Source organism: Oryzias latipes, chromosome 21 (genome assembly GCF_002234675.1).
Source record: "Oryzias latipes chromosome 21, ASM223467v1".
Classification (NCBI taxonomy): domain Eukaryota; kingdom Metazoa; phylum Chordata; class Actinopteri; order Beloniformes; family Adrianichthyidae; genus Oryzias; species Oryzias latipes.
This window is the reverse complement of record NC_019879.2, coordinates 6,761,337-6,767,390: the sequence shown is the minus strand read 5'-3', so window position 1 is coordinate 6,767,390 and position 6,054 is coordinate 6,761,337. Positions and strand designations below refer to the sequence as shown.

The window sequence follows — 6,054 nt, the reverse complement described above, 5'->3', positions numbered from 1 at the left end:
AATGAGTTCTTAAAATTTCCCTCTAAATTTGATTTTGACTCCTTTCAATCATGGACAACGCAGAGCATCCTGTCCACCCTGTTCTGGACAAACAGCGGAGCTCCTTCTCTAGAAGGCTCAGACAGCTCCGCTCCAAAACTGCCCGGTACCAGAAATCCTTCATACCCAATGCAATAACCCTGTACAACAACTCACTTTGCAAAAGATAACCTTTGAACATCTTTTTTTCTCTTCTTCTCTATTTTGCACATTTCTTTTGCACATCTCTTTACCTGCACTGTTTTGTAAATAGCTTTTTAAATTATACCACATTTTCCTTGTTGTCCTGTCAGTTGTTATGGTAACGAACAAATTTCCAATGCGTGGGATCAATAAAGTATTTCTGATTCTGATTCTGATTGACTCTTTGCTTTTTAAAAATGAAAAATTGTCAACTTGATTTAAGCCCATGCTTTCTTGTTCCCCTTAGATTTGTCTGTGGACAGTTACATTTCTGATAAATCTATGAATTAATGTTATTGGTAATTTTCTATGGAATGTGGAAAAATGTAATGAGATCAAATATTTTTTTGCGCGTATTTTGGCAGTGTTTCATCTCAACTGGAGTCCTTTTGGAAAAAAGGGAGGCTAACTGCTGAGATAAGACCACCATATTGTCCCACTTGACTTACAAACACACACACACACAGTCTGAAAGGGGCGGCTCCCATGCATAAACAAGATCATTTTCATAAATTAAAATCTAGCCTGCGGAACAAACATCTGTGCCTTTCTACAGATTTTCCTTGTAAGAAGATATTTGTTTTCTCCTCATGTGTCTTTTGAGGGCTTTAGTATCGCTGTCTCAGAAAAAACCTTCAATTATAACAGTTTTTTAAAATACTGAATATGGAGGCCATTTTTGTTGCAGCTATCAAGCATTATAACTTTTAAACTGACACATTATTCTTAATGCAGTTATAACACATTATCATATGCTTTTAAAGTTACTGCGTTATCTTTGAAAATGATTTGGTGTTGTATCAGTTTGTATGTTTTTGTGACGTTTTCGATTTTATGAATACTGTAAGTATGTGTAAGTAAGTGATGAATTTATATCTATCGTGTATTTTTTTAAGACCAAGCATAGAGTCTTTAAATCAACCTAGATAACATCAAGCACATCAGCAATAAGGTGAGGTGTTTTGTCGTGTGTTTGTTTTGCAGCAAATGAGGAGTCTAACCTGTCAATCACATGGAAATCCTTTTAATAAAAGGCCTTTATAATCATCTATGTTATAAAATATGAACAAGAGTCACGTGAAATGTTAACGTAATTCTACAGAAAAACATTATAAAAAGCAAAAAGTAAAAACCATGTGAACAACATGAACACTTCAGCCCGACATCATCTCACACACTGACCAAAAATAGAGAAATCTTTATTTTTTTTTTAACATTTGGAATTATCAGCTGAGCATTTGCTCAGGTTTTAACAAAATTGCATAGTTTCCTTCAGATTATTGCTTATTGATTACTTTTAAATGATAATGTGGATTATAAGATACGTAAAAAGCTTTTCTTGTCAGATAAATCACTACAAAAACGGTTACATCATTTGAATGACATCATCTTCGACGTGACCATCAGGAGGAGTCGCAAAGCTCGATGCAGACAGAGAAAAGAAAACGAGGGACACACTGAGAAACAGCTACGACATGACAAAAGGACAGACAACTGTCTGTCTCTCCGTTTGACGGTCTGCCTGTCCTCATCAGTCTCTTAATTCCTCATCCCGGGTTGTCTCAGGTGTCATGGAAGATGGCGTTCAGCTGGGCGTTCATCAGTCGTTCGTGGTGCGAGTGCCCGTCAAATCCCATCAGCTGTTCTGCCTGCAGCTCGCCGCATCTCAGGCTGGACCCCCCATTGCCATAGATGGCGGTGTGTCCTCCGGGTCCTCCGGCCCCATAATGCACGCCGAAGGGGAAGCTCTTGTCATAATCAGACGGAGGAACGGCCTCGTGCTTGAAGGATGAGGAGAAGTTCCCGTTGATGCTGAGCGGCGGGCTGAGGGGGGGGTCAAACGCCGGGCCGTCGGACACAAGAACGCCATCAAAGAAGGGTTCCAGGGCACCGTAGGGCTGACCTTTGACCTGATGGAAGATGTGGGATGGATCCATGGTCCCGTACGGGGGACTTGGCAGGCCAGCTGTGAGCCCTGGGCTCTGGTAGGGGAAGTGTCCGGGGTAGGCTGAAGCACCTGTGGGAGGAAGGTGCGTCGGCATGTCGGGTGTTTGCTCTGGCAGAAAAGTCCGAGGGTTCAGCTGTAGGCAGCCTGCTACCAGGTTAGTGGTTGGCTGAGACAGACCTGAGAAAGAAACAATCACTGGTAAGACTCCACAGGATAAATATTTGTCATTGTTCAATGTTCATGTCACAGTTCATGGAAGAATGTATCATTTCCAAAAAGGTCTCTTTTCTATGTGTTTTAATGAATCTTCTTCCCACCTATTGGACTGACATGGGGTTGATAAGGCTAAAGATTGCTAGTGTCATGCATGCTGGACCTCAGCAGACAAATATCATGCCCATTTCTCAGGGTCTCTGTTATGCAGAAAAGTCTAAAAGCGCAGATTTTCAAAGAAGTTCTATTCTGCAAGTGTAATTTTCACATTAAATATTTTTAAATAAATAAAATTGGGTGAAGTTGTTATGGAGCATGCATGCAGACAAACAGCTAATACATCTAACAAGTTCCTAAAGGTTGGTTTTAAGATGTCTGCAATGAACCAATTCAGCAGCTTCATACCTTTGCAGAGGGCATGAACAAAGCTCATGAGATCGGGAGCCTTTCCGGAGCGCAGGATCTCACTCAGGGTCCAGATGTAATTCTTGGCAAGGCGCAGAGTCTCTATCTTGGACAGTTTTTGGGTTTTGGAGTAACACGGGACGACTTTTCGCAAACTCTCCAGAGCATCGTTCAGCCCGTGCATACGGTTTCTCTCCCTGGCGTTGGCTTTCATCCGTCGAACCTTGAACCTGTGCAAACAGAAAGCAGATCCATGTTTAACTGAGTTAAGAGTTATGATCAATTTGGAACAAATGTTGCATTATAATCTGCAGTAAAGGTCAAACATGTGGGTATGTTCACAGGCCAGTTTGTAAACTATATGATGCTCATATAGAAACGACACTTGAACAAGGTATTTCAGAGGAAGTGAAGTTAAGAAGTAACCTAAACTGGTGACAACCTTTATAATACTGTCTCAGATCAGGTTCTATGTTCTATTTTTAAATCACTGCCTATTAGGTATTTTGTCCGCTGTCATTGAATGTTTTTAATAAAGAAAAGATTCTTTTTTATTCTATTTTCCCAAGAACCTGTCACAGGTTGACATATTTTCTAGGCTAAATTGTTTTTCACTCATGTGTCTATGTACCTAAGAATGTTTGTTTCTTTTAGCTATACTTATGTTCCACCTATTTGAATGGCCTGTGTGTGCATACAGGCACATTTTCTCACTTTGGAAGGTTTTGTGTGATGCAGCACACATGCAGAGAATAACGTGGAACTGGAAAATTTTTCCAGTGAAGATTGTTTAAAAAAACAGTTGCCAAAAATTGCACTTGTTGCCAAAACATAGAAATAATAAGCTTGACATGTAAAACAGCACATCACTGAAAAAAACAACTCTCCTGATATTTAATCTAAATCTGTTTTTTCACAGAAACACTATTTCTTAAAGTTAATAGTGAATAATAATATTTTAGATTTAAAAATTCTACCTCTGACAAAGAAAATTTCTAAAAAACTAATTAAATTGTGGAAAATCTGTTCCCTACTTTTGAAAAAGAGCTGTGTTATTGGACTCATTAATGCTTTAAGTGTCTGAAACACGTTTAAAGATGGCCTTTACCTCTGCAGACGAGCCTTTGTCATTTTCTTCTTCTTTGGCCCCCGCCTCTTAGGTTTGTTTTCGCCATCTTCTTCCTCTTCCTCCTCTTCTTCTTCCTCATCATCCTCCTCCTCATCATCTTCTAGATGCTGGAGTCGATCCTCCACCTCCTCCTCTGCTACAGCTCCCCCTCCCTTCTCTGTATCTCTCCCTGCGGGGCTGTGGAGCTCCTGATGCGCCTCCGTCTCCGGCCCGTGCTCCTCCCGCAAAGACTTTGTCATGATTCTGTTTATGCTGCTGAACAGAAGAAGTGTGTTCATTATGGGAACCACAACAACATTTTCATCACATATATTTTCTCTGCACCGTTAAATATTTGCGTGGGTTCATTTTCATTCAAATCTACATTTCAAAAACTGCAAAGGGGAGTGCTAATAAATATAGTTTTGATTCAGTAAAATGTTATGAAGGAGATTTATCCTTTTTACGTTTGTTTATGAACAAATATGTTTTCAAAAAAGGAGTATCTTTAAAAACCTTATTGAAGTGTTGATCTTTTTCCAAAATAAAACAAATTCAAAATAAATGAATTCGAAGAAAATTAAAGTAAATAAATTGGAGAGAAAAAAAGCTTTGTGCCATTCATTTCACTAAATGAAATATTTTTTTTATTTTTCCACCTTTTTAAAACAAGAAAATATGTATTTTGTCTGTTATTTAAATAATTGTCTAAAAAGAAACAAAAATAAAAGCAAAGGTCTGGAAATGGGTGGTTTTTGATCGTTCAATTAGGAAAATAGAAATAATTTGGATGATTGGAAAAGGAAACCAGGCTGTGAAGAAAGCACGCACTTAAATTAGTCTAGATTATAAATGCGTAAAATTCTTAAAGGGAAAATTTTAGTTTGACTCAAGATTTCGATGTCAGGTGGCTAATTAGTGTAAAAAAATTCTTAGTAAAATTTATTAAATAGTTTCACCTATTTACTGACCTTAACAAGTCGTGAAAAATACGGCTTTTAAAATTACTTCTGAGATTTGCCGCCGCTAAATTGGAGAAAGCTGACTGAACTTTACTTAAATCTTTTTTAGATGCAGAACGAAAACCAGCATTTTAATAACGTGAATTAATTTAATTATGGGAAGTAGAAAATAAATGGAGAAAAGAAACAATAACAAAAAACAATCTTCAAGTTTATAAAATAACACATGGAAGTTGAACAAAAAGCCGTTTTTTTTTTTTGTTTTTTTCTGATTTATTTTAATATGAGGTCTGATCATGTTCAGTCACAGCTTCTGTCTGTGAAAGTTATTGATCCTCTTTTTCCCGCTGAAAACGGACTCACCTGTCGTGGATCGCTGTCCGTCAGATCGCCTGCATCCCGCTCCCCTGTTTGCGTCTGTGCGTGTCTGTGCGTGACCTGATGCGGGTATTCTGAGGTGTGTGTGTGATGCTGCCGGTTTTATACTCAGCATCACACACAAACACACGAGCGCACGGAATTAACATATCCTGACCCCGCCTTCCCGGCACGCGCCATATGGTGCTTACGTCATTAAAACGGCCCGGGGATCACGTGACAAATCTTCCATTTGTATCAGCCAAGGAGCCTCTCTCTCTCTTTCTCTCTCTCTCTCTCTCTCTGCTTTTCTTTGTGAGGAAAGTTGACCATCTGTCCAAACTGAGAACACACACGGGACGTGTGCGTGCATGCGCGTTCATGATCCGTGATTATTAGTCTGATAAAAATGCACATAATTAAAGAAGTTTACACCAAAAATGCCTTCATTTCAAAATGATAGCAATAAAGAGAATTACGTTGATTAGAATTTTATCAGCAATGAATTCAGACAGCAAATCAAATGTCAATTATTCCAGTTGAACTGCTCTATGGATCAGGACAGAATAAAAACGTATTCAGGTCCTAAAAATGCACTTTCTTTTTCTTTTCTAGCTTGTTCTTTTGGTATTACTCTCATGGGGGACATGTATGAATAAATGTAAGCTTAAAATTGCACTTCTGGGTATTACCTAATTTCATCAGGAGAAGGCAAAAAAATGCCGTTTGAATTGTGATGTAGAAAATACACTGGGCAGGCCAAAAGCTCCCTGCTCCACTCCATTCTGATGCATTCACTTATAGACGACTAAATCCATGTACGTCTTTGTCCGAGCTGA

General features: G+C 38.8%; 1 protein-coding gene across 2 annotated transcripts; it reads right to left on the bottom strand.

Moving 5' to 3' along the window:
* Nucleotides 1–1,230: 1,230 nt before the first annotated feature.
* neurod1 (neuronal differentiation 1) lies at nt 1,231–5,359 on the bottom strand. 2 transcript variants are annotated; one of them, XM_011489287.3, is made up of 4 exons: nt 5,222–5,359; nt 3,897–4,172; nt 2,789–3,018; nt 1,231–2,347 (listed from the first exon to the last, which is right to left on the bottom strand). In XM_011489287.3, exons 2-4 carry the CDS (start codon nt 4,154–4,156, stop codon nt 1,785–1,787), a joined length of 1,053 nt encoding a protein of 350 aa, XP_011487589.1. In that variant the 5' UTR covers nt 4,157–4,172; nt 5,222–5,359; the 3' UTR covers nt 1,231–1,784. The 2 variants fall into 2 exon arrangements, with proteins under 2 accessions (XP_011487589.1, XP_004081487.1); XM_004081439.4 differs by having other exon boundaries at nt 3,897–4,169; nt 5,222–5,352.
* Nucleotides 5,360–6,054: the final 695 nt, after the last annotated feature.